General features: G+C 40.9%; 3 protein-coding genes across 3 annotated transcripts; 1 reads left to right on the top strand and 2 right to left on the bottom strand.

The window, feature by feature from the left end:
- Positions 1-970: 970 nt before the first annotated feature.
- On the bottom strand, positions 971-12,163 carry LOC119720182 (laminin subunit alpha-1-like). The gene is made up of 5 exons (XM_038189750.1): positions 11,702-12,163; positions 9,616-9,811; positions 3,282-3,424; positions 2,750-2,977; positions 971-1,527 (listed from the first exon to the last, which is right to left on the bottom strand). The coding sequence occupies exons 1-5, from the start codon at positions 11,820-11,822 to the stop codon at positions 1,202-1,204; spliced, it is 1,014 nt and encodes a 337-aa protein (XP_038045678.1). The 5' UTR covers positions 11,823-12,163; the 3' UTR covers positions 971-1,201.
- A 1,683-nt stretch (positions 12,164-13,846) lies between these two features.
- Positions 13,847-19,902, top strand: LOC119720181 (uncharacterized oxidoreductase Lmo0432-like). Its single transcript, XM_038189749.1, has 6 exons — positions 13,847-14,120; positions 15,487-15,714; positions 16,899-16,980; positions 17,273-17,349; positions 17,557-17,708; positions 19,157-19,902. Exons 1-6 carry the CDS (start codon positions 14,022-14,024, stop codon positions 19,314-19,316), a joined length of 798 nt encoding a protein of 265 aa, XP_038045677.1. The 5' UTR covers positions 13,847-14,021; the 3' UTR covers positions 19,317-19,902.
- Positions 19,903-21,691: 1,789 nt separating this feature from the next.
- On the bottom strand, positions 21,692-24,212 carry LOC119720065. The gene is made up of 4 exons (XM_038189585.1): positions 23,946-24,212; positions 23,479-23,575; positions 22,613-22,699; positions 21,692-22,029 (listed from the first exon to the last, which is right to left on the bottom strand). Exons 1-4 carry the CDS (start codon positions 24,039-24,041, stop codon positions 21,812-21,814), a joined length of 498 nt encoding a protein of 165 aa, XP_038045513.1. The 5' UTR covers positions 24,042-24,212; the 3' UTR covers positions 21,692-21,811.
- Positions 24,213-26,429: the final 2,217 nt, after the last annotated feature.

Genomic DNA, 26,429 nt, shown 5'->3' with positions numbered 1-26,429 from the left:
TGTAATCTCTGCAGAGGCAAGTATTAATGCACTTAAAATGGAAAAAATAATTTCCATTTTCCTTATTAAAATATATTGAAAAAAACAATTTGGTGCGACCATGGGAAAATATACGGATTTGCATATTAGCTATTCATTTGCATAAAAGTTTTGGTAGTGACCCAGAATTCAAACGTACGTGAGAAGTCTTCCATACAATGAAAGATCGGAATGAAAATTTGCTGAGAATCAGAGAATGTATGTTTTATGAAAGTTTTGCAAAGATGGAATTTTTCGGTTTGTATTTTTGAGGTCCAGCCTCTGATGAAAAAAAAAAAATTGGGACAATAAATCAGGTTGGCACAGCGGTACATTCCGCGCCTTCCACCTGTGTGACCCTGATTCGAATCCTGAGCACGCCGACACGCGGATTGGGTTTTCAGTCAAATCACAAGTCATGAATTAGTTGAGTCACAAGGTCACAAAACGGGGGATGCACAAAAACAAGAGAATAACTTTGTATCATTTCATTTGATAAAAGTTTGAAACTTGACTAGAGACTGGGTGAGTTGTGAATTGACGTGATGAACTTGTGATTGACATGTGATAGACACGTGACTGACTTGTGTTCAACTTGTGGTTGACATGTGATGATTTGTGATTGACTTGTGATAGACAAGTGATTAACTTGTATTCGACTTGTGGTTGACATGTGATGACTTGTGATAGACATGTGATAGACACGTGATAGACACTAGTGATTGACGTGATAAATTTACTGGACACATGATAAAAGGCATGTGATGGACATGTGCTGACTAGTGATGGACATGTGCTGACTAGTGATGGACATGTGCTGACTAGTGATGGACATGTGTGACTAGTGATGGACATGTGCTGACTAGTGATGGACATGTGATAGACATGTGCTGACTAGTGATGGACATGTGATTGACATGTGCTGACTAGTGATGGACATGTGATAGACATGTGCTGACTAGTGATGGACATGTGATTGACATGTGCTGACTAGTGATGGACATGTGATTGACATGTGCTGACTAGTGATGGACATGTGATTGCCTTGTGATGCCCTGATTACCACTCTGGCAACTTCCTCATCATCTCCTCTCCATAACTTAAAGCACATGGTCCTTCTAAAGGAACCCTCTGCTCCTGTACCACAAAAAGAATAAAATGTGGAGGGAAAAAGTCTGTAAACTTAACCACTACTCAGCGTGTGGTAGCCGGCCCTGCCATTGAGGTTATCGGTGGATTCATTGAAGTATTCTGGGGTGGGTTCCATGAGATAGGAATCGTCGAGGTACATTACATCCAAATCGTCGAACGCTAGTTCCTGCGTTGCGTCGAACTCGTCCCTGTCTTCATCCTGTCGTAGCTCAATGGTCCAGAGAGGTAGTCGCGGCCTGTTGGCTTGTCTGCGACACCGCCGTCGGCAATAGACGGTGAGCAGAATCGCGAGGACGATTACGACGACCCCAGCTGCGGCACCGCTCACGATGATGTAGACCTGATACTGGGAATTACCTAGATGTGTTAATAAAATTAAAAATCGTAACGAAATCATCGCGTCTGGTACGCTGTCATTCTCAAGAAAGAGGAACTTTGTATCACAACTAACGATGGTTCAGATTGAACCATCACTGTGAAAAAACCTTTCTTGAGCTGTCACGCTCAAGAAAGAGGAACTTTGTATCACAACTAACGATGGTTCAGATCGAACCATCACTGTGAAAAAAACCTTTCTTGAGCTGTCAAAAAAAGTGAAAAAAAACCACTACATTTAAAAACGAGCGCAAATCAGCTTTTGACTTTATGCATATAGGTTTGCTAGGTAAATATAAGTTTTTTCCTATGAAACAGTCAGCACACAGGCACGGTTGAAAACCAACAGCGTTTTTGTGTGTTTTTCCAGCACAAATGAACACAAAGCATTGAACAGGTCAGTGGAACAAAGTGTGTTATTTGAGTCTATTTCTTTTAATAAAAAGCTGTATTCCTCTCTAAATGTTCCCCTGTTTCCTATTTTCCAGGTTTGCAGTACTGCTACAGGGCATATACAGGTTTATGATTTCTGACTAGCATCCCTTAAAAGAAGACACTGACAAAATAGGGAACCACCAACACACATGTAGGGCTGGATCGCTCAGTTGGTAGAGCACCGGAACGCCAATCCAGAGGTCGCAGGTTCAAACCCCGCACCTGCCAATTTCTTTGTTCGACTTTCAAATTACATTACGAGCCCTGATATCAGTCCACTTCATCAAATTACAACAATAATTTGCAAACACCTGTTTTAGGCCAAAAAAAAAAAATATTTGGTCTCTGGTCAGACCAAAGTTCCGGAATTGACGCTGCCACGCGGCTTTTTTTTTTTTTTTTTTTGCTTTTTTTTTTTTCCTTCAAGCTTGAATTGTACAGACAAGGCGGGTACTATTTTGCTTTTTTGTGTCCTCATTATACATTGGTGTCCTCCATAATTTGCCTTGGTGCCCTTTATCATTTGCCTTGGTGCAATTTCCCCATTCCTTGGTGCTCCTTGGTACAAAAATTTGAGGAGGCGCGGCAATAGAGGGCGCTGTTGTAGCTTCCGTGTTAATTTGAAGAGAAAAAAAAAGGTTGACACGCATGATTAAAATCGACGAGCTGACCAGAAACCGATTTTTTTTTTTTTTTTTTGGCCTTACAGATGGTCGAACACCAAAAACACATCTTAAAACATTTTTGTTTCCAAACGATTTCAACTCACCTCCTTTTGAGCAGGACTCGCCTTCACATTCAGGGCATTTCCCAGTCATCAGGTCACACTGTCGCGTCCCGTGTACGGTCCCCTGTGATTGGCCGCACTGGCAGGGCGTGCAGACGCTGTCCGGCGTCAAGTACTCGCTGGGCAGACAGGTCGGCTTTGTGCACTGGTTAACCCAGGTTTCGTTCAGAAGGCAGTAGTGGCACATGGACGGATGGCTGGAAGAACGGACTGCACAGGAGAATAGAAGGGACAAAAATTTAACTCATTCTCAACAACTTTGAATTCATTGAACAACTTTGGGATGCTGCTGACATTTTTTTCCTTCCAGATTTGGGCATTATTTATACTCTGCGTGTCAGTCAGGTTATTAGTCAGATGGTCAGTCAGTCAGTGGCCCAGTACATGTACTTTGACGTCATACGCACGATCTGAGCCTACTGTTGTCTTAATGCCAAGAAAATCGAACAGAAATGAGACAGCTGAATTTGAAGTCAAAGGTCACGCAAGGTCATTGGTTAAGGCTCATACATACATTTTGATTGGTCAAGGCACACACTGGCTACTTTGTCACAAGTGCACTGTTTGCATCCGGTTGCTGAAAGTTCGTAGTGTCCACTGAGGCACTGGTTGCACTGTTTTCCCCCTACGCCTGGCTTACATGAACATGTGGCATATCTGAAAGAAAAGAGACAGAAACAACAGATGAAAAAGCTGAGCCATAAACTGAAACATTCTTGGTAGTAGGTGTGCGTCCCCAAAAAGGGGGAGTGGTGAGAATTTGTGACAAAATATACAGGGGAAGGGGGAGGGAGGTCTGGGTACAGCTGAACACTCTGGATAATCTTGGACACTATCAGACAATAAGTGGCACTATTCATCAGGACATTTTTGCCGATGTGCACACTATGTTTTGGGAGGACAATTTTGCCAAAAAAAAAAAAAACAATTAATAGGAGAGTTGGGTGTAAAACACTCCAAGAATCTCTCCCCCATCCCTCCTCTAACCACACCCATGTCCTGGCTGCATCTTTCTCAATACTCTTTCAGCATGTCCAAAATCCTCAACCAGGACAGAATTAACCCAATGACGATTAACAGGGGAAAAGTATCCAGGGTAGTAGTAGGGTGGGTGGGGGGGGGGGGGGGGGGGGGGGGTTAACCCCTTAATGTCCTCCATCCTCTGGGATTCCAGTAAGAAATCAGGTTATTTTTATCTATATGGGACACGTTTCCTCTGAGTTTTTATCTCCATATGGGGATCTCCTTATAACCTAGTAAGCCTACATAAATTTCCTGGGAACTCGTTGAATGATCTAGGCTTAGTTATTACATGTACATGGAAGAATGGTTATTACTAGAGGTTGCAATTAACATTGTGGAAAAAAATGGAGCCCTACCCGTGGTCTCGAACACTGAATTAGTGAATTTGTGGTCTGTGGGTAATTCTGCAGGTTGCTGGTTTCGAGTCCAGCCTGGGGTTATGGTGCGTGTGCCCTAGGGCAAGGCACTTTGGCACCCATTGCTTCTCTCCACCCAGGAGTATGGGTACATGTGAGGGCAGAGATGGTTATTGTAAGCTGCTTCAATTAAATACTTCAATATTTTCCAATGCTAAATTTGACTTTTTAGGACATAAAATCACTTTCTGATTGCTGATACCGGTAGGTCACTGTATGAATGGAAGAATGAGTGATGGCCAGATATGGGAATGTTTCCTTCCATTTCCCTCGGCTATGCCTTAATTTGGGGAAGTTTTACCACACCAATCGAAGTCAGTCAATGTCATATCCCTCCCAAAAATCGTTTACATCATAGTATTAGGGGAAACCCCTCAAATGTGCAAATGCTGAAATTAGTGGAAAATACATGTACAACAAAACAAAAACAAAGAACCTCAAATGCCAGGAAGTGGTTATTGTCAACCCTAACCCATCCCCCAACAGATGTTAACTTACATACAATTTTCAGTCTTCCTCTCATAATAGTACATGCTGATACTTGAACTTTTTTTAGTATAGTGTCAATATTATGGCTTAAGGAATTGGACAGCAAACGTTGTGCTGTAAAAAGAGGGGTGTGCCCCAAAACGGAAATGGGGGGAAATGCCACACATCCTGAAGGAAATGACTATAATGGGGAGAAAACTGTCTTGGTGGTATGGTGTCTTTATATCAACGCACACTGCATCAGCAGTGCCCCCCCCCCCCACCCTTCCCCCAAAACCCCGCCCCTCTTAACACACCATTTCAGCGTACAATCAATGAAATCATTCTGGAGAAGCAAAATGTGTCATTTAAGTTGTAGGCTAGATGCTGTGGAATTGCATGGCAGTAGTACTGGCAATCAAGTGAACAATAGAGGGCGCACTCTTCCCACCGACAAAACTTGAAAACGAATACTAACCGGTGTTGGGATGTCTAAAAATGGTGGCCAATATCCCAACAAGAACACAGTGATAGACCTTCATGTATGGTTAAGTTCTAGAACTGAAAAATAGTACACATACACGCAAGGGCGGATCCGGGGGGGCCAAAGGGGGCCATGGCCCCCCCCCCCCCCAAAACGAAACCATTTTTTCTTTTTTTTATGTGACATCGCAATAAAGGCAGGCAATGAGTACACCACCATCTTTTCCTCAAAAAAACATTGGTTAAAGTGGTCAGAAATTGCCTCAGATCGCACCACAGAGCATCTAGAATCCAAAAAATTTTCGAGGCCCTTAAGCGGGCCCCGAACCCCACGCCGTAATTTTTTTGACCCACTTTTTTGGGGGACAAACATTTTTTTTGGCCCCCCCAAAAATTGTGTTCTGGATCCGCCCTTGCATACACGTACCGGTACATGTATTGATGTAATTGAAGAACTACCAAGCCAGTATGCATTATGAACAATACAGAAACTGTAGCGATGATACACAGCAATTTAAATTTGCATTTTCATTGCCTTTTATGTTTAAAGGGATTGTACATCATTGGCTTTTGCTGTTATTTTTAAAAATGAACTATTTGAGGGGTTAGTATATAATAGATCAAATATTGTTACACTGACATGTTTGAAGTTTTGTGTTCGAAAATGCTGGAAAAGCCAAGAAAAACAAAAACGTTCAAGTAGTCTGGTTCCCTGACTCCACTAAAGATGAAATGGATCAATTTATAGATGCCGGAAAATTGTTAGGTCAGGGAACCAGTCTAGCTGGCCTGCACCCGTTCATGAACATGTAACCAATAGCAAACGAAATTTTGACTGAACAAAATGGTAACTTTGGAGCAGTAGTTGAAAAATAGTTAGGTTTTTCCAATGGTGGTCGGCCGACCACCGCTGGAAATTTATACAAATACCATTTTCTTGAAAATGACTTCACACCAAGTGCCATAACTTTACAGGATGCTTTAGACTGTCATTAACCAACATCCTAGTGAGGTATTTCATAAAAACTTGGTAGTTTTATTTGTCGATGTTTGCAAATGTATATTCCCTTTAATTAACTGATGTGTCCAGTAGGCATCTGAATGTGTACAAATACAATGTTTGTATACGTACATGTATGTAGTAACTTTTTATTAGACCAAGTTAACAAAAAAAAAAAACATTTTGTCTTTTAATTTGTTTCCTGCAAAATTGTAGTTATATAGAAAGGGTGACAGCTCCTTTGGACACAATGTTGTACATGTATCAGCAAAAGAGTCAAGAAAATGGAAGAAACCATCCGCCATCTGGGGGGGGGGGGGGGGGGGGGGGGGACCACCTAGCCTCCTTCACATTTTTTTAAAAGAAAACGGCTGAGAAACTGATTTTTTTTTTAATTTGGCCTAACTGGCATTTGAATGTATTAAAAATGGTGACCAAAATCACAAGAACATGATAGACCTTGACGTTTGTTTAATTTATAGAACTGAATAACAATGCACGTACCGGTATTTGTGTACTGAGGTAACTGAGGAACTATGTACGGTAGTATGAGCAATACAGAAACGGAACCGATGATACATCAGTTTTTGCATATGGCACTTCCTTTAATGCAAATTTTTTTAGTAACTTTGCAATGTGCACATGTACCGGTATGTATGTACATTTGTACATGACTCAAACCAGGCGCGGTTCTAGAACCAATATTTGAAGGGGGGCTAGCACGGTGGATCCAGAATTTTTTCAGGGAGGCGTGCTGAAATGTTGACCGGTTATTTTGTCCAGACACTTAGGCCTCCGAAAATCAATAGGGGGGGGGGGGGGGGGGGGGGGGGGGGGGGGGGGGGGGGGGGGGGGGGGGGGTGGGGGGGGGGGGGGGGGTCATGCCATATTTTCAATGGGGAGCGCCAATAAAATCCTAAGATGATTCACACTATATTAACTAATGCACCCTTGTCACGGCTATTTCTTCTTTAGGGGGAGACCGTTCGCATGTACATCACAATCCTTCTTTTTGCTAATGCAATTTTTTTTTTTACGGAATTTATTTTGGGGGGCTAGACAAAATTTTGAGGGGGCTACAGCCCCCCTAGCCCCCCCCCCCCCCCCCCCCCCCCCCCCCGTAGAACCGCGCCTGCTCAAAACTATGCATGATTTTCATCTGAATGTACTACAGAAGTTCAAGACAATGTAAGGGACTCCACAGCGTACATTAAGCACCATTGATATATCAATATTAATAGACATTATTTTGATATCTACATCGCCGATAGCAATATTTTAATCATATTATCGAAAAATCGAATTTTTTGATATTGATGATTGATATCGAAAAATGCGTCAGATTATCCTCAAAATAAATCTCCCATTTGTGCTGTTACTTTGTGTTTTTTCAAATCAAAGAGTCATCTTTACAGTTTTTAACTTTTTTTGGGATAATTGATATATCGAATATTCTCAATATTGGATTTCGGATTTATCGATTGTTGAAAATTCTGATATCGACTGTGCTTTAGCGTACATCACTTCATGTTGCCTGGAAACATCACCTTTCATTGTTCTCAAAATCTGTCAATTATTTTCATCCCCACTGCTTTGTACAACACAGGAAGAATTGACCTTGGGTACAACAAGGTAGTTCTGTACCCTGGGGCATGTGGGTGTCAACGCAGACCGTCGTAAGCGTCAAAGCGGATGAGCATTTCATCAAAGACCGGAGCAAATTAAGGACGGTGAAATTAAAATGCATAGGGATGCATGTCAAAACAAAACAATCTTGTCTTTACGAAAATGACATTTTAGGCCAAATAATAAAATTAAGCAGGTTTCCGTCCCCTGTCAATTTCCTTTTTCCAGGCCGCCTTTTTCCCCCCTTTTTTTTTATTAATTCCAAATGTATATAGGCCTATATTATATAATATTATACAACACCTGAATAAATCCCCATCATCTGATTGGTGAATTGTAGATCACGTGACATATTATTATTCGGTATAATGCACGGTGCGACCATGCGTTATACCCATGCGTTATACCGTTTCACTTTGCGCTTGTTCCATGACGCGGTATTTGCGTGCAAAATGCATGCTGGTGTGCGCGTTCAGCGTAGCGCGTATTGTTCCAAAGAGCCAGCGCTACAGCGTTGGGTTCAAACATTTTCGTAAAGGGGTAAGTTCAACATCTTTAAAATCAAAATAAATTGTAGTTTATAATGTACCAATCAAATGACGAGAATTTATTCAGGTGTTGTATAAAACAAATAACGAATGTTTTACGTTCGTGCGATGGAAAGAATAATTTCATTCGGTGACAGATTGAATGTTCTATTCCACTCGGCTTCGCCTCGTGGAATAGAACATTCAATCTGTCACCTCATGAAATTATTCTTACCATCGCACTCACAAACATTCGTTATTTGTATACTGTCAGTGTCAATAAATTGTCCTTTTATTTTCAGATGGGGGCGCTGTTCAAAACAGACGATTATCATGATTATAAACACTTACGGACAATATATGGCGCTTTTTAGGGCGATACATGCGCAAATCTTTTTAAAAAGGCACTCGTTACAACCACTGCCACAAAAAGGCCATGACTTTTTGGTGAAAAAGGGCATTTGTACAGGAAAAAAAGGCACTCGTTCAAAAAAAGGGGCACAAGTTAAAAATATTGGAGATTATTAAAACGCTGATGAAAAAAGGGCACTGGAATGGAAAAAGGCAGTCTTTACAAAATATTGGGGGGTAAATATAGCCCCTCACCCCGCCCGGCCCCCCTCCCCTCCCTCCTTGCTGGCTACGCCTATGCAGTCTATCCTGTAAAAATCTCAGACTTCACTTCTCTTTTTCAAAAGTAACAATCCAGAGCCATAGAATTAGAAAGAAAAGGTGATTGACCGATGGCTGCATTATCGACTGATAGTGCAGCGCAATCGGGCGATACCGCAGAACTACATGTACCAATCACACTCAGCAGCTACACGGTATAGACACAGGGGGAAAAAGTTAGATGGTTTCTCGTCGTTAACGGTAATTAACCCTAACTCCCTAGGCATTTTTGCTAGGATGCAACCTCAATCCTGCAAAATCCTCCAACTGCCTCCATGTACAAATTGCATACAGCCTCAATCCTCCGAAATCATTCGTTCTTTCTTGAATGTGGTCCTTGGAGGGGTGACCACTGCCTCAATCCTGAAAAATCATCCAGCAATCACCGTCAATATGTTGAGGCTTGGCCAGTGACATCCTGGAGCAGTGCGGAGGATTTCAAGCATAATCTAGGCCAAAATTTGTGCCTGGCTGGGCATAAACTACACAAGGTCCGGCCCAAGACCTTGACAAAGTGCATCCTATGAAATCAGTAACGCACTTTTGCCATGTAACCCCAAATTCCTCCACTTTGGCAAAGAGGATTTTGAAGGATTCAGGGCGGTTAGGGTTAATAATATATGTTTTTAATACCTGTCACAGCTGTTATTCAAGGACCCCGTCTCGTCGCACTGGCATGGAATGCATTCCGCGCTTCGGTTGCTATGGTGATAGTAGCCATCTTGACAGTCGGTGCAGTTTGGTCCTTCGTAGCCGTTTCTGCAGAGGCAGTCTGCGGTCGTGTTGTCACATGTCGTGTTCAGGGAGCCTACTGGATTGCAAACACAATCTGAAAGTGAAATAAGACCGAATAAACATGTCACGAATAAAAAAAAAGTCAAATCACGATTTGGAGTCTCTAGCACTTATCTGGGAAAGAGTTCCATACTGGGCCACCACTCATATTCCCTAATATGACCTGAAAGGTACCAAAAGTTGTAAATCTGATGGAAAAAAAACACTATTTAAGGAGTGCAAAAATTCTTAAAATACTTTTAACTTTTTCTGTCATGGCCCATAGACTTAGTGCAGGAGGTCTGAGTGGTGGCCCAGTATGGAATTCTTTCCCTAATCTAATTTTCTCTAGCTTCACATTTTTGTTTGATAAACCTTTCCTCATATTATTTTAACAAGATTTGCCAATTCAATATTTGGGAATTTCCCCATAGTTCCCAAAATTTACAGTCAGCATTTTTTTTCAATTAAATAAAAACTAAAACTACTCTTAGGTCACGTTAAAAATAAACTAGAGTCTCGCCCTCGCCTGGCCCGCTTCCTTTTTCCCCCATCCGCATCCTTTTTTTTTTATTCAACCATTTGCATATCTTGCACATTAGTAATTAATAATATCTTTATTTGTTTCCAACACAATTGTGACTATGTAAAAAGGGTTATAAATGGCTCCTTTGGACACAATTTTGTGGAAAGAATGTGGTTTCCAGTCCACCAAAGCCACTGATTGCAATGAAGAAAATGAAATCTACTACCTAACCCACCTCACTCCTCCAAAATCCTCCTGGCGGTTTTGGAGGATTCTAGAGGATTGAGGATGAATGGTGATTGAATCAAATGAGGATTCTGGAGGATTGAGGGTGAATGGTGATTGAAGCACATGAGGATTTTGGAGGATTGAGGATGAATGGTGATTGAAGCACAAGAGGATTTTGGAGGATTGAGGATGAATGCATTTTGAGGCAGGACTGTCTGATGATTTTGAAGGATTTGGCGTTGGTTATCCTTCATTTAAACACGAGTGCAAAATTTTGGGATGAGGAGGATTTTGGAGGATTGAGGATGAATGCATTTTGAGGCAGGACTGTCTGACAATTTTCAAAAATTTAGGCGGAGTTGCAAAATTTTGGAGGATTTTGGAGGATTGAAGATGGTTGTAAACAACAAGGGCCTAGGGGGTTAGGGTTAAAAGAACGATTTGATTACAAACATGATTTGAGTAAAGAAAACTATAAAAATGAAATAAAAAAATCTAAAATTGCACAGTGCGTATGCGATCTTGGAACCTTTACCATAGTATTACTAGTCAAACGTTTTAACCAATCAAGCTACCTAAGTGCCCTGGTTGAATGGGTAGTTATAAATGTGATAACGTTAGATTCACAACGGTGTTTTGGCAATGCCTAAACAATAGCAGTAGAAAATCGTGTTATGGCTGCGGTAACGATAGCCACTATGTTTAAATAAAGCCAGTGAATAATGCGGGGAAAACTTCATCTATATTTTACCATTTAATTTTCAATAAACAAAGTTTAGTAGTACTATTATTAATATTAGCATTATTTAGTACATTCACAGGCCTACATAATTAATACATCATTTTTGTAGCCCAAGTATTAAAAATCTGACAAAAATATCTGAAGCATTCAAATGATTCACTCAATCACTGTCATTGAAGTGTCAACTGTCATTCCTGAAAATGAAATTTGAACATGTTGAAAGAATAGAACTAAACATGTTAAACATTCTGCTTACATTACATATTTATTCCCCTTTTTCTCCATTACTGTTTAACTCTAATTAACAGAAAAGACAGTTGAAAATTGGCACCTCATAGGCCCTATATGTATTCAGAAATGACCGATAATTTGGCAGCACGTCAGCCCTTTTGTCGCCATAATAATGCCAAAACATTTTAAAGGCATTTTTTGCTGACAAATTAACCTACCTGATGTATTTGTCACCGTAATATTCACCACACCACTCGAAACGGAAGCACCGACACATATCCAGTGAAAACAGACCACAATTGCGGTACCAGCAATTATGAATCCCAATGGCGAGTTCATTGCTCACGATAGTCCGCGACTCACAGAGATAGAGACCGCACCGACTCGTCTTCCACTACCCGTCTCTCACGGCCGAGCAACGCGTGCGCGTCCGCTGAAAAACAATTCACCACTCGTGCGTGTAAATTGACTTGGTTGCTGACTTACTGGCTTTTTCAGGACGATAACTATTACATTTCTGACGTTTTCAATCAATACTTTCTCACATATGAACACAAAGACGAACACGTTCTGTTTAAAATATTTCTCCAAGTGTCGTAAAATGAGATTTTACAACGAAAATATCACCGAGTCTAGTATGAAGGAACGCCACTTGACCGGACCAGCTGCAGATTTATTTATGCCGATGCCAATGTGGTGACGTCACTTCCGCTTCCGGGGCATAAAACAGTTGCATAATTCTTTTAGTCGGAAAATTGGCAGTGAATCATTTTATCAAGGGATTTTGCCCACATTCCTATCCTGTGCTCAAGAGAAAGCATGGCAAGAGAAAGACTTTCATTTTTCAAATGATTTCCTAGTATAATCCTACCTTTATTTTGACATTTTTGTTTTTGTTTGTTCGATTACGCAGTGCCAATTAACGGCTGTTTCATAGCTCACGCCAAAGGGGTTTTGTGCCCCTTTCATTAAGATCAGATAAAACAAATCACAATTGACATCCAATACCTTTGCCAAAAAATGGCAGAAAACAAAAATGTAGTAGCCCTAACCTCAAAAATATGTTTGGGGCGATCGCGAAACCCCTTCAAGATAATTGTAAATGGGGGCGGGGCGGCCGGTGGCGAGGGGGGGGGGTTAGACCGAAGAGATCTGCAGCAAATAGTTTGGGTAATTATTTTCAGATTTCGGAAAATATGCAAAAAACTCACAAATTGGGTCGAAGTTCTGCCCAATTTCAAAGTGGGGCCAGGCTATGGACTATCCTTTCGTATAGGTTTGCAGTCATGGGCGTCGCGAGGGGGGGGGGCAAGGGGGGGCACTTGCCCCCCCCCCCCCCGGAAAAGCAAAAAAAAAAAAAAAAAAAAAAAAAAAAAAAGAAAGAAAAAGAGGCGCGAAGACAAAGTGGTGTAAATTTAATGAGTTGGGGGGGGGGGGAATTTCCCTGCCCCCCTCTAAAAGTGATAAATCGAGAATGTGTTGAGAAATACAAGCATTTTTTGGCAAACAAATTTTTTGCCCCCCCCTTTAGAAAAAATCCTGGCGACGCCCATGTTTGCAGTCACGGACAACTATTATAAGGACTCTTAGTACCGAAATCATGACAAGAATACATTAGCCTGTTTTGTTTTGGTACTGTATTTATTAATTTAAATGGGAAAGGGCCCATCGCTCATGGCACATTTGCATTGACTGTAACCCCCCCCCCCCCCCCGCCCACCTCCCATTCAAAACCACCCCCCCCCCCCCTTAAAAATCCTGCATCCGCCACTGAACGTTCGACAGCTTTTACACCGACAGCCTATACAACATCATCTATTATAACTAATTTACCAATTAGCTATCACACTAATTTGGTTATGAATACCATTCAAAGTTCATCATGTCTACAAGTACATGTACAGGTCCGTGTGTAATGTGGCCACGGGAATCAACGCTCCCAAATCAAAGTGCAATAGGCCAGGTCAGATTCCTGATTTTTGTCCCATTTATCGATAAGCCAAAAAAAGTCGAAAGACTTTGCTCCGTTACTAGTCTTAGTCCAAGACAAGTTTTATTCCTCATAATATAGCTGCTCCCAGTTTAGCTTGATTACAGCGCGTTAGGTATGCTCGAAAGTGGGAAGAGCTGCCGAACTTCCCAAGACTGAATGTAACTCTTCTTGTTGATAGCAGGCTCTGCCGCGCCGTCGTAGCTTTACCGCGTTTGTCAGGGATTGGCTGTACAAAGGGGAAGTAAAAATGACAAATCCAGTCTCGAGCAAAGACTACTACGCTATATTCGTGCAAACAAAGATTTAATTGTATATAAATCTGCTTCTTTGTTACACTTTTTGATTGCAAAACTAACAGCGAAGGTCCAGGGTACACTATTGATACGGCGATATCTTGAAAAGAAGAAAAAAAGAAAAAAAAGTTCGCCCGTGCTGTGACTGTAACAAAAAAAATCCACCCTGCCGTCTCCATCTTGAATTGAAAAAACAGCCCATCCTTTTTTCGTCGGTTGGATTTTTAAGACAGTTTTTCTTTCGTCGTAACCATGGCAATCTTTATGAAGAACAAAGTGGCTTTGTTGACAGGCAGCGAAGGGTTGCTGGGGCCTGCATTCGGCACGATATTACTGGACAAAGGAGCGAAGGTTTGTTTAATTTAAAAAAAAAAAAAAAACTTTTTTGAGTGTTCTTGTCGTTTTTGCTGCTAGAGTTTGTTTTACGGTCTATTTTAAAGGGGCCGTGAAGTGAATTGTTCTAAGGAACATATTTTGCGCATTTTTCTACTCCTCTTAAATTATGCAAAGTATTTGATATCCATTTTGGTTAGGTTTATTGAAAAGTGCACTTCTTTAAACATTTATAATTGTCTATACTTTTCCAGACAACCGAGGGCGCTGTTGCTGTGATGTCATTTCAGGAAGACACTGTTCAGTAATAATAGGGGTTTTGTGTTCAAATTGTGAACCCAACATTCATCTGCTTATTAATTCGGCTGATTAAAAATATTTGTGACAAAGGTTTGCTCGTTGGCTTTTTATACTGCCATGTACTAACACAACGAATCACAAACGAAAAAAAGATTTATGACAGCAAAATATCAAAAATTCTGGCAACTGTTGGTGCTGAAATTTATAACATTGAGGTTTCTGCCTGAAAATCGGACATCACACTTTTGCTCATGGATAATGGGAATTCGCATTAGCATAAAAACAAAAAGGGCATCAAGATACCCTTGAAAATCAGACGAGAATTGAAAATAAGGTTAAATGGGACAGAAAGGTGAATTTCAAAGATTTGAATTTTAAAAAAATACATTGCATGGGCCCTTTAATGCGAATCACAAGATTCTTTCAATTTAAGGATCAACGTTTTCACGAAGGAAAACCTTTCACCGACCCACATTCCCCATGACATGCATCCTTCAAAAATGCAATCAAATCAACTCAGTTTGAAGTCTAATTAAAGTCTTGTACTAAATCGAGTTAAACTCATTTTTGCTGGTCCCAGAGAGCCAGTCTATAGTGTCCTCTTTGTACCTTTCTCCTCACTGACTGACTGCACTGACCGACTCACTGATTGTCTCCCCTGAGTCGGGCAGTGCTATCATGTAGGATTACCCGGCATAACGGCAATGAATGACCCATTGAGTATAGTCCAGATATACGCCTGAAAAATTGCTATTCGGAATCACATTTCTGTGCCCTCTGTGACCAGCTTTACTAGGCTTGATTTGTCTTCTTCTTTTTTAGTGTTCTTGTAGTTTAGGACACCTCTTTATGATGTTCCGTTCATTAATCAAAATCTTGCCCTCTTTCCACAAAATTAAGCTAGCTGATATTCAACATATCTTAGCGAACTATTTAAATGATTCCAAACATATAAAGTGACTTTTCCTGCTTCATAGCCAAATGTTCATGTACTCGTCCCAAAACATAAGTGTCTTTTCGTTCTCTTGTATGGGAACGGGGTCCTAACTTTAACTACACGATTAACATTATTTTGGTAAACTAGGGCGTGGTTTTCCTGGGTTCCGAGAGGGCAAACCAGACCAACAAAGAATTGGCCGAGAAGTACGGCGAGGAGCGAGTGATGCTGTACAACTGCGACATCACCAAGCATGAGAGCATCAAGGCCGGGTTCGAGGAAGCCAAGGCCAAGTACGAACGGATAGACGTGGTCTGCAACTGCGGCTCGGCCTGGGACGAGATCGAATGGGTGAACACGATAGAGGTCTCACTGGTAGGTGAATTCAGGGTGACGGTGTGTGGGGTGGTGATGGTGGTGGTTGTGGTTGGGGTGGTGAGGGTTAGGATGATGGTTCGTAGTGAGGATGTGGTGAGAGTTGTAGTAAGGGTTGTGGTTGGGGTTGTGGTGGTGACGATATTAGTGATGGAAGGTTTTGGTGAGGGGGTGTAGTGAGGGTTGTGGTAAGGGAAGTGGTGGAAGACGTGGTGACTCGGGGTGTGTTGGGGTTGCAGTTGGGGTTGTTGAGAGGGTTGTTGTGATTGTCATAGTGAGGGCTGTGGTGATGGTTGTGGTGGTATTAGTGATAAAGATTTTGGTAAGGACTGTGGTGAGGCAAGTGGTGAGAGACGTGGTGAGGACTGTGGTTAGGGTTTGGTTTGTAGAGAGGGTTGTTGTGATTGTCATAGTGAGGGTTGTGGTGATGGTTGTGGTGATATTAGTGATGAAGGTTTTGGTGAGGATTTTGGTGAGGCAAGTGGTGAGAGACGTGGTGAGGACTGTGATTATGGTTGGGTTTGTAAAGAGGGTTGTTGTGATTGTCATAGTGAGGGTTGTGGTGAGGGTTGTGGTGATATTAGCGATGAAGGTTTTGGTGAGGGTTGTGAGGGAAGTGAGAGACGTGGTGAGGGCTGTGGTTGGGGTTGGGGTTGTATAGAGAGGGTTGTTGTGATAGTCTGGTGAGGATTGTGGTGAGGGTTGTGGTGATATTAGTGATGAGGGTTTTGGTGAGGGTTGTGAGGGAAGTGAGAGACGTGGTGAGGGCTGTGGTTGGGGTTGGGGTGAATGTTGTGGTGAGGTTTGCAGGTTGTGGTGAGGGTTGTGGTGAGGGTTGCGGTGAGCGTTGTGAAGAAGGTTGTGGCTGGGTTTCCAAATGCTGTAGCGTATCGGGGTTTGTGTTTCAGGGTATAGGAGATGGGTAATTTTTTTGAAAAGTTCCTTCACTTTTTTGTTTGTAAAAGTTGTTGAAATCTAGGGGGGGATTCCTACCATTAACGGTTGTGGAGCCTTGGGCGCTTTAATTTTGTGAAATAACAACAAACCCAAATCAGTCACTAAATCTGCTTATCTCATGTTTCTAATTCAATAACATATTATAACCTGGATCAGGTTATTTTCGCGTTTTATCCCAAATGAACCTCTTTGACCCCATTTTCTTTGTTCACATTTTTTTTCTTCAGCATGGTGTGATCCACGGCACCCGATTGGCGCTCGAATACCTGGAGCGTCACGGGCTTCTTGTCAACGTCACGTCAGTTGCAGGTACAGGTTACATGCAGTTTACTTTAATGATGATGAAGCCCTAGAGTAGTAGTTAAAAAACCATTTTGAGAGTGTCACAAAATAGAGTCCCTCTTCTGTGTCAAATTCCCAAATCATACCAATATAAAAATCTACCTATGTGGTACCCGAACATCTAAACCTAATCCCAGCACAATGGATTGACGTTAACGTCCAAGGGCAATCCTAAGGTCAGATCGGGTGAAACTGGTCCAAAACTAAGCATGCATAAATTAAGCTCGACTTGTAATGCTGATGTTGTTTTTATTTACAGCAATGACACTGGCTCCATACTTGCCCATCATCAGCGCATGCAAGGCTGCTGTGCTTGCGTACACAAAGACCGTAGCGGTAAGAGTAAATATTTTAACTTTCCGGGGAAAGATGTCAAGTGGATCGCGAGTTTTAATCTCTACTTTTCATAATGCATTTTCTTGTATCATTTTCATCGACCACCCTTGAAGGCTCCTTCATGATCCTATAGGCTGCACTGACTGTCCACTTCTCGACGCATCCTCGAGCTAACATCTATAATAAGCTCCTTTTTTGTCTTCCCAGAAATACGACCCGGTCGCCAAGGACCGACAGATCCGCGTGAACGTGTTCTGCCCATGTCCAATGGATGGTGATGAGATGTCCACGGCCGTACTGGCCGAAGAGAAAGTAAAGCAACATGCCACGATCACCCTGACCAAGCTCAAGACAAAACCGTAAGATTGTATATTATAGTCATACCCTCAAAAACACCCACTCGTGAGTTTGGAATTCCAAACCGAAGTGCAACTCCGTGGGAACTATTGATGAGCGGAGAATAGTGCATGCCGAGTGTCTCACGTATAAGGTCTTAGGTTTGAAATTTTCCGCTGATTGATAAGGTTTCGAGTCAAGTGTGGAGTATTTCGGCTCGATTCTTATGTTTCCAAAGATGTCTTTGTGTCATCCACATTCAGGTTTCCTTTTTTAATTCAATTTTTCTTTAGGTCTCAATGTAACGAGTAAAGGAACGGCTTTAGTCTCAAATTTGAGGCTACAGTCGATAGCAGTATAAAACACAGCAATCATGACACTAATCCGAACGTCAACTCACATGTATGTAGCGTGCTCGAAACAGCATGGTCGTCTGCTAGTTCGCTGCTCCCACTCATGTGTAAAAACATAGCGTGGGTATCAACGATACAAGCGTTTCCACACCGTATACCGTACGCCAGTGTTGTAGGACTCGAGTCCAGGACTCGGATTCGAGTCGGACTCGAGTCACATTTTTCGTGACTCGGACTCGACTCGAGTCACATTGGAAAATGACTCGGACTCGACCATGATGACTCGGACTCGAGCTTGGTGACTCGTGACTCGACGGTCACGTATTTTCGTCAAAAGAAAAAACCTAACGTAGGATGGGAAAGGATCATTGAGGAATAATGTTTGGATCATAAAACATGGAGGAAAGGAATGGAGGAGGATTTTTTTTTAGGGATGGGAATTAAAAGAAAAACACATTTTGGGTCTAAACAACATGTATACACACAAGGTAAACTATAAACACTGGGATTTACTTGAAATACCGAATGGATGATAAAACAATAATTAAAAAAAATTGATTAGTTTGGTGAACAACTAAGAACAAGTGACTCGTGACTTGGACTTGACGTTTGTGACTCGAGACTCGGACTCGAGGCTTGTGACTCGAGACTCGGACTCGAGGCTTGTGACTCGTGACTCGGACTCAGACTAGAGGCTTGTGACTCGACACTGGGACTCGAGACTCGGACTCCAGGCTTGTGACTCGAGACTCGGACTCGAGGGTTGTGACTCGAGACTCGGACTTGAGGCTTGTGACTCGAGACTCGGACTTGATGCTTGTGATTTGGGACTCGGACTTGGACTCGGGGCTTGTGACTCGGGACTCGGACTCGACGTTGGGTGACTCGACTACAACACTGTCATACGAACAAAGTCAAGGCACACTCCCTGTGGGACTTAACACGTGATCGTTCTAGGCAAATGAAAATACAGTATTCAAGACAGAGGTATAGCAATACCAGCTGTGTCAAGTAACATCAGAATGTCATTTTTTTGGTCAATTTTGAGTGACCTTTAGTCAGTTGTTGTAGTTTAGGAACGGGGTCCTAAAGATATTACCATTGTTCTTATCTTACAGGGCCTCCGTAGTAGCCGACGCGCTGATGAAGTTGGTGGATCAGGACCGCCACGACGAGACGCTGTACGTTCACGGCGAGCTGGGGCCCATCTTCGCTGCCGACGATACGGACGACTTCCGGCGGAAGTACCGCGCCTCGACCGTGGTCAAGAACCTGTAGACGGCTGTTTGATGCATCACGGCAAACTGTCGACAAAATGACCCAAATGCCGATGGTGGCCCAACTTCAGTCAGCAAAGTAAAGTTGAAAAATCCCGGTACAGCAATGCCAAGTTGTTGGAGTTTTTTCAGGTTTATTGATTTAAAGTGGTATTTCAATGGGACGAAAATTGTTTTGGGAGGAGTTCAGGAATCTTCCATTGTCCTGTGGGGGAAAGACATGTGTGACTCATCTACTTTTTTGAAGGGGGAGAGGTTGAATGATGGCAGAGCTTAAAAGTGCTAAAGAATGGTGGGTAAACTAATATAAAATTGATAATCAAGACGTTACCAATTGTAAAATGACCATATCCAGCATTTTGTCTTTTCAGGAACACCGTTAATTCGAGTTAAGCATTATAATAAACATGACAAGTGCATTGGAAGGATTCTAAACTTTCAAATGTAAATTTGAAGTCACAAAAAAAAATATGGGTGGATCGTTGTCATCCTAGTGCACCTAGCTTCGTGTTAGACTTATTTCAAACTTCCAATTTTCCAAAATCAGCATTAAAATTTTAGTTCGCATTTTCAAGATATTTCAATTCCACCATTGTCATATGTTACATGCATCATTTGTATAACTCTGTTCAGTTCATTTCAATAATGTAATAACGCCTTGTTAGATTTTGCTCAAATTAATGTTAGCATCAACCTCGTTTCCATAGTAACTGTGTATGATTATGAGACTCATTTTGCGATCTCATTCTTTGAAATGCTTGCTTCTGTTAGTGTTTTTTCTGCTAGAATATATACGTTTAAAGATCATATAGGCTTTACAAAAAAATGAGAATTCTTTTTAATAAGTTTGCTTAGACTTCTAGATATTCATTCGATTGAATGGTTTGCTGTGTTAATATTTCAATGATGGTTACACACTTATGTTCCAACACACCTATGTTCCGACACCCCATAATGTTCCGACTGCACATATTCCTATCCCTATCCCTAATCCTAACCCTAACTGGGAGTAACACAATCTTAAAGGGAAGATACAACATTTGCAAACATCAAAAAACGAGATGAGCAAATTATCACGAAATATCTCACTGGATTGTCAGGGAATGACAGTCCAAAGCATGCTGTAAAATTGTGGCTCCTGGTGTGTCGACATTTTCAAGAAGACTTGTACTTTTCCAACGCTGGTCGGCCGACCAGCGTTGGAGAAAACTGGCTGTTTTCAAAAACTGCTCCTAATGTTTCATGTTGAGTTATTCCGCATTTTCTTTGGAATTGTTTCTTCACCTGTGAAATGGTACAAGCCAGCTAGACTGATTCTCTAACCTTACAATTTTCCAAAGTCTATAAATTGCTCCGATTCATCTTAAGTGGGGTCAGGGAACCAGACTACAAGAACATGGTTGGTTTTCTTGGATTTTACAGCATCTCCGAACCCAAAACGTGAAGCAAGTCAGTTTAACAATATTTTCTATAACATACTAATCCTCCCAATCCAAGTATTTTTGAAAATTGCAGCAAAAGCAAATGTTGTGCATTCCCTTTAAGTGCGGGTTGTCGGAATACAGGGGTGCCGGAACATAGAGTACTCACCTCAATGATAGTAAAAAAAAAAAAAAGGTACTTGCCTAAACAGAGTCTTGATTTCTGTCATAAGTACAAGTATTAAAGTGAATTTGGGAATAAACAAGACAGCTAAATAGTAGTACGTTTGTTTTTATGTAGGCCATATGTAATAGTCTGTACTTTAAGACAGAGAAAGACCATCCTAAATTGTCCGACAATTCTCAAGATTTCCAAAAAATCAAAGTCCCAAACTCCAAAAATCCAGAAAAAAACCTTAAAATTCCCCAATCGGTCCCAAATATCCTGTGTCTTTTAAAATTCTCAAATAACGGTCCCCATAAGAAAATCAGGTCCTGCAATGACATAATTTCAAAAATCTTAATACCGCTTAAATCCCCTGACAATAACCCAGTATATACCCGGTCTAAACGCCGTAGGAAAAAAACCTTGCTCAGACTCCGAGTGACAAAAGGACATGTATGTTTATATACCAAATAACCTGTGAATATTATGACCCCTGATATAGTATCGCTCGGGAGAAAACAATCATTCAAGGCACTAAAAAAGTGTGCCTGCTGGTATATGTTTTCACGTGCACTGATAATAGAAAACTGTGCGTGTATCTTCTCTGAATACACTCAGCTTAAACATAATAAGAGTAAGCGGTTATGCACCATACTTTTTTTAAAGATTTTAAGCAATTGTGCTACTTTAAATTGGGGAAAAGAGAAAAATCTCGTAATTACAGTGAAATCTCGCCAAGTCAAACTCTGATAACTCAAAACAACTGTTACGTCAAACAAAGAATCCATTCCCTTCAGTAGTATAACAATGATTATACAACCCTGCTTTATAACTCAAAACTCTGCTTAAGTCAAATTTTGAACCTATTCCCTTAAGGTTTGAATTATCAAGATCTCCATGTGTATTCCTTTAATAAGGCAAGCAGTACATGATTTGTTGGCCGGCGAGTTTGGCATCGTTCATGTGGCCGACCAACCTGGACACGGCCACGGGCGAGGGGCAGTCCGGAGGCACGGTCAGACCGGTGAAGTCGTTCTCGAGGCACAGGGTCCAAGTCCAACCGCGGGAGATGTCGGCGGCCGAGTTGTTGATTTCGCTGCAAAAGTGAAACTTCTCCAAGGCATCATCTGAAATATCGGTAATTTTGTATTATGCGCTTATTAGGAACATTAGCAACTAGAAAGCACTCAGAGAGCGCAGACCTCCGCAAAGGCTGAAAAATTCACCGCCATATTGTCAATACCAATACTCGCGTATCCACTGGACGATTTGTACTTGTACAAAGAACCATCCCTGAAAAACATTCAAAGTTGGTGTATGCATGCTTTTTTTGGTCTGGCACATTGAAAAATGGATTTTCAAATGGAATTGTTAATTTTCTAGCCTTACATTAGTTATGAGCTTTCCAATGAGACATCGCACGAAAAAAATCGGCCCATGACAAGTAATCAATTAATTATTAATTTCAATTAAGTTAACTTGAATTAAGAGCGGGACGCTAATTCGTTCTGAATATAGTGTGCTCAATTTCTTAACTGGAATGCGCCATTTAAAACCACTTTTAAAACTGTATAAAGGCCTGCAAAATTATTTGTTACAGGACATTATTCTTTAAATTTCGTTCGGAAGAGAAGGGAATCGAAATTTTGAAAAAGCAAAGTATTTTATGCTATATTCTTGAGGTACGGTTGCTATATAGGAAAAACTTACTTTGGACAAAAGAAGCCTTCGTATCTTGATTTGCAGGTTGTGTTGTGAACTGAAACTTGTACGGGTCCTTCGTGTATTCGAATGTATCTGAAGACAGCAACAAAACATTTTCAAAAATGCTTATAATATTAAGTATACGATAGAAGACGATTAGAGTATCAAGTTTGAAACGTCGAGACCTTACTCTTACAACCGGCTCTATTCAGTGCCAACACTTCGTAACAAATATGGTGTAAACGCAATCTCTACTTATAGTTTATACAGGGTGAGTAAAAAAAACCCGACACCCAAATGCTGGGACCGCTGTTTTAGGGAAATTCTGCATGTAGCACTTTCAATATCTAGGATATGCATGAAAGCCCAATTCATAAGCTTTCTATTAGTACAAGAATCATTCCAATCACTTATGTACTTTTCAAGTTACGGAATTAAAAACAAAACAAAACACCGTTTTAAGGTTCTGTCCAGGAATCACAAGAAAGGTGTGTGCTCTTTCAGCAAAACGAAACAATTCACACACATCCTTATGTGATTTGTTTTCGTTTTGCTGAAAGAACACTCATTTTTTTTTGTGATCCGTGGACTGAACTTTAAAACGGTGGTTGTGTTTAAAATTCCGTAACTTGAAAAGTACATGGGTGATTCGAATGATTCTTGTACTAAAAGAAAGCTTATGAATTGGGCTTTCATACCCTAGATTTTGAAAGTGCTGCTTGCAGAATTTCCCTAAAACACTGGTCCCAACATTTGGGTTTCGCTTTTTTTTTACTCACCCTGTACGCCATTCAACTGCTTGTGCCATAAGGAACTGATCATTTTTCGAATGAATTTCTTAACTTGTTTCGATAAACAAAGCATGGACTTACGCATGACTATGTCCGCGCCTTCGTACGGGTGTCCCACGAAGCACTTTGAGCACACAGTTTTGGCGTCGTTACATTCTAAATTCCACGCAAAGAACTCCTTTTGGAACAAAGAGAAACATTAAATAGACAGACTTTTAATTTCCGTATTTTTGAAAGAAAGATTAAACATGCTTTACTTTAAAATTTCTATAATTTCTTCATAAAATACGCCTCTCACTGTTAACAAAAATGGGTGAAACACTGTCGAGCAATGCTATTTCCCCGGTAATTGTGTAGTTTAGGACACCACCATATTTTACAAGTCCCGTCCAAGAGTTTTGAAAAATAATGACAGTCAATTCCGACATGACTTTTGCAGCTTCAAGCATTCTTTCTTTTTCAGATTAACTAAATTTGTTTTTTTTTCTTCCTAATTTTAATGAACGAAATTATAACCTCAATAGTGAACAATTTCCACCAATAATTACCAGGTCTTCAAAGGAGGCATCATTTCTGCGGGCTGTCCAGTTTCCGTTCGCAAGACCGAAGGTTAGGAGACAACCAACAGCGATAACTGCAAACATGGCCGCCGAAGTCAAAGTTTGCAAACGATGGTACAACAACAGTATCAGGCGGTTCGTACTCCTGTGGCGTTTAAGCCCGTCCAGGTGGGAATACTATCAATATTTTGTGTAAACAAAGACATAGACAGCTTCACCGCTTCACTGCGCGCGGCAGCTATCAAATTTGCTGGATGGGCTCTGCGCTCGATCAGGTCTCGAATTTGGTTAAGCCAGCTAATTTTTTTTTTGAATATTCATGATCCTATATTTTTGACCTTTATTTATTAATGTTAATAAGTGATAACTACATAATGTTAACGCCGGGCACCATGTCTTTAGCTTTAACATGAACTATGACATGTCGCATTTGATTTTTTTTTCGGTTTGGGACCATATCTTCCCGAAAACTTGTTGATGAAAGCGTAATTAAAAACGAGATTTTGGGTAAACGGTGCTCTCAGTTTATGAATCTTATAAAATAAATGAGGAATAAATATGTTCATAAAAACATATCAATAACCATAAAAATAATTCAAAAACTGAATTCAACAAACACTTGTTTTCGTTCACACACAAAATCTAAAAAAAAAATTAAAACAATTCCACCAACTGGGAAAAAACGACATTTTGTATCAATAAATTTTTACATATTTCTAGAGCTCAAAATTAACAGTCGTTCATCTATCCGTACGTGCAAAGCCGCATGCACACAATTATGTATGATATACGAGCAGACTCGGTGATTAATTATTAATGCAATACATAAAATACCCATCCATTTTACAATAAGCCATTTCAGACAAACAATAATTTTATTTGCAATAGTCGAATTTGCCATTTTTCTATCAATCTTAGTATTATTGCGGACAATATAAAACAAATACCTATAGCCTGCGCGCCTTAATACATAAATTACACAAAATTGATCCAATTCAGTTGTTCTCAATCTTTATCTTATATTTTCACTGAAAAGGGCAGCTTTTAAAAAGAATCAAGCTTTTTAAAATAAGATAATGATAATCGTAGTTCTTAAAAAAAAAACCGAAAAAAAGCCTTTTACTATAGGTTTTCCCGGACAATTTCGGAAAATGTGTACACGAATTTGTAAAAGAAGCATTCGTTTTCGTGCGAAATAGAATGAACCTTCCAAATCTCTGTTTCTATTCAACATATGATAATTCTTTTTCCGTGAAGGTGCATTCAGTCGTAAAAAATCAGCGTACGATTTCCCGAATGTGCACTGCATTTAGTGTATTGACATTTCATTTTAGCGCGAAATCGAAGGCACATCCGCAATCCTATTTTCCTTTTAATTTGTCATCAATCTTTTTCGCTAAATGTGCAGCCGATTTCCCTCGCAGTGTTATTTAACGTATGCCTGGTCAAGCATTGGAATTCATTTATGTGTTAAAGTAACATTTGAGGAGAGCTTGATTGAATGATTGAATTTTTGAATATTCATGATGATTGAGCTAAAACCAAGAGGTGTAGTCTTTTGAAACATACCAACTATTGTAATAAATCCTATATAAAAACCTAACCTTAAGAAAATCTTTTTCTGCTCAGCATTTGCCACAATCGCATCATATAGCCAAGAGTCTCAGTTCACATAGTCCTTAAATATCCAATAATGGCTGCAAGAGGGAGATACCGACGAATCTCGGACGTTGACCGAAATCGCCTCATCGATGCCTTTGAGGCTGACGACGCTGACTATCTACAGGTAGCAGATACGCTGGGCATCAAGCACTCAACGGCCAGATCAATCGTTGGCGTATATCTTCGGGATGGTCGTCGTAACAACCAGAAGGTTGACGACGACATGAGAGATGCCCTTCAATGATATCTAGATGACAACCCCCTTCTAACTTTGCGTAAACTCAATACTCAACTGCGAGCTGATCTTCCCGATAAGCCCTTCGTTACCACTAGTACCATCGCTAGAACTCTAGATGGTATGCTTATAACTCTTAAACTAGCGGAAGATGGTCCAGAACAGAGGAATGAGCCACGCATATTAGATGCACGAGTCATATTTGGAAATTGGTTTCTTCAGGTTGGTGTCCTTGGCCACACTGTGTACATTGACGAGACTGGGTATAACATATGGACCCGTCGGTCTTATGGTCGCGCTCCTCGTGGAGAGCCAGCAAGGCGTGTCGTCCATGGCCAGAAAGTCAACATCAAGGCAAGCAAGTCAACATCACGTTTGCCATTTCTGGTGAGGTTGGACAGAATATCATCAGAGACTGTGACGAGAGCGACTTTTGAGGATTTCTTAGCGACGACTGTACAAGAATGCGGTATGTTATTCCAGGCAGGCGAACGCATATATCTGACATATGACAACGCTCGTCCTCATATCTGAGCCCAACTACCCCCTGATGCCGGCAATTTCACCATCAAGTT

The sequence above is a fragment of the Patiria miniata genome, unplaced genomic scaffold (assembly GCF_015706575.1).
Source record: "Patiria miniata isolate m_02_andy unplaced genomic scaffold, ASM1570657v1 HiC_scaffold_9, whole genome shotgun sequence".
NCBI lineage: Eukaryota > Metazoa > Echinodermata > Asteroidea > Valvatida > Asterinidae > Patiria > Patiria miniata.
Note: the sequence above shows the minus strand (reverse complement) of the source record. Positions and strands in the feature narration are given on the sequence as shown.

Excerpts from the sequence above, each read along its gene's own strand:
- LOC119720065 (XM_038189585.1), bottom strand. The coding sequence starts at position 24,041 with ATGTTTGCAGTTATCGCTGTTGGTTGTCTCCTAACCTTCGGTCTTGCG. Across the intron at positions 23,576-23,945 it reads ATGCCTCCTTTGAAGACCTG|GAGTTCTTTGCGTGGAATTT; the intron begins GTAATTATTGGT and ends TTGTTCCAAAAG. Across the intron at positions 22,700-23,478 it reads AGGCGCGGACATAGTCATGC|ATACATTCGAATACACGAAG; the intron begins GTAAGTCCATGC and ends TGCTGTCTTCAG.
- LOC119720181 (XM_038189749.1), top strand. The coding sequence starts at position 14,022 with ATGGCAATCTTTATGAAGAACAAAGTGGCTTTGTTGACAGGCAGCGAA. Across the intron at positions 15,715-16,898 it reads ACACGATAGAGGTCTCACTG|CATGGTGTGATCCACGGCAC; the intron begins GTAGGTGAATTC and ends TTTTTTCTTCAG. Across the intron at positions 17,709-19,156 it reads ACCAAGCTCAAGACAAAACC|GGCCTCCGTAGTAGCCGACG; the intron begins GTAAGATTGTAT and ends CTTATCTTACAG.
- LOC119720182 (XM_038189750.1), bottom strand. The coding sequence starts at position 11,822 with ATGAACTCGCCATTGGGATTCATAATTGCTGGTACCGCAATTGTGGTC. Across the intron at positions 9,812-11,701 it reads TACGGTGACAAATACATCAG|ATTGTGTTTGCAATCCAGTA; the intron begins GTAGGTTAATTT and ends TTTCACTTTCAG. Across the intron at positions 3,425-9,615 it reads TTGAATAACAGCTGTGACAG|ATATGCCACATGTTCATGTA; the intron begins GTATTAAAAACA and ends CTTTTCTTTCAG.